Source organism: Cyprinodon variegatus, unplaced genomic scaffold (genome assembly GCF_000732505.1).
Source record: "Cyprinodon variegatus isolate N-32 unplaced genomic scaffold, C_variegatus-1.0 Scaffold324, whole genome shotgun sequence".
Classification (NCBI taxonomy): domain Eukaryota; kingdom Metazoa; phylum Chordata; class Actinopteri; order Cyprinodontiformes; family Cyprinodontidae; genus Cyprinodon; species Cyprinodon variegatus.
The window spans coordinates 317017-317763 of NW_015150777.1; the positions used below are offsets into that span (position 1 = coordinate 317017).

General features: G+C 36.0%; 1 protein-coding gene across 1 annotated transcript in view; it reads right to left on the minus strand.

Moving 5' to 3' along the window:
- The window catches only part of hypk (huntingtin interacting protein K), a 2336-nt gene extending 1948 nt beyond the window's left edge, over positions 1-388 (minus strand). The window contains exon 1 of the mRNA XM_015384802.1: positions 192-388. Coding sequence (XP_015240288.1) covers positions 192-353 — 162 coding nt within the window. The 5' untranslated portion in view covers positions 354-388. The remainder of the gene's footprint in view (positions 1-191) is intronic.
- Between the last annotated feature and the right edge of the window lie 359 nt (positions 389-747).

The window sequence follows — 747 nt, forward strand, 5'->3', positions numbered from 1 at the left end:
TATATATATATATATATATACACACACCCCAAAAAAAATTTATGACGAAAAGGTCTAGCTCATTTAACGGTTTTGCCAAGAAAAACGCAAAACAATCAGTCTCCAGGATTTTGTAGCACTTCTGCAGGTTAGCAGCACTGAGCAGCCGCGTGCTTCCGGGGCGGCCATTCTGTTAGTCCCACTGTTCTCACCGTTTCCAAATCCGAACTTGAGATCTCTTTCTCCTCCGCATAGTCCGTGACCCTCTCCAAATCAGCAGCTCCACTGTCATGTTTCCGTGGCTTTTCAACCGGCTTCCCGGTACAGTTTTCCTCGGCTTCGAGGTCCAAATCAACGTCTCCCTCAGCCGCCATGTTGGATAGTTAGCCGGAACTGAATATCGGTATGCATCGGAGAGAAAACAAGGTTGCACCGGAAGTAAGTAAAAACAAAAAAATAAAAACTCATCAGAGAGGATAGTAAAAATGTATGTGAAAAGATGGAGATCAATTACAATTGAGAAGTACAAACTATTACAAATAGTAGGGGATTTATGTTAAGATTTAGGATTTTATTTATTTAATTTATAAGATTATATTTATTTATTTATAAGATTTTATTTAAATAAAATATAGAAAGAGCCATAGAATTATGAAAAACAAACAAACAAACAAAAAATGGATGCAATTAGAAAAGCAGATGTTGGGAGAATTCAAAACTCAGTTTTTTGGCATATTTTTATTTTTTTTATTTTTAGCTTTTTAAGAG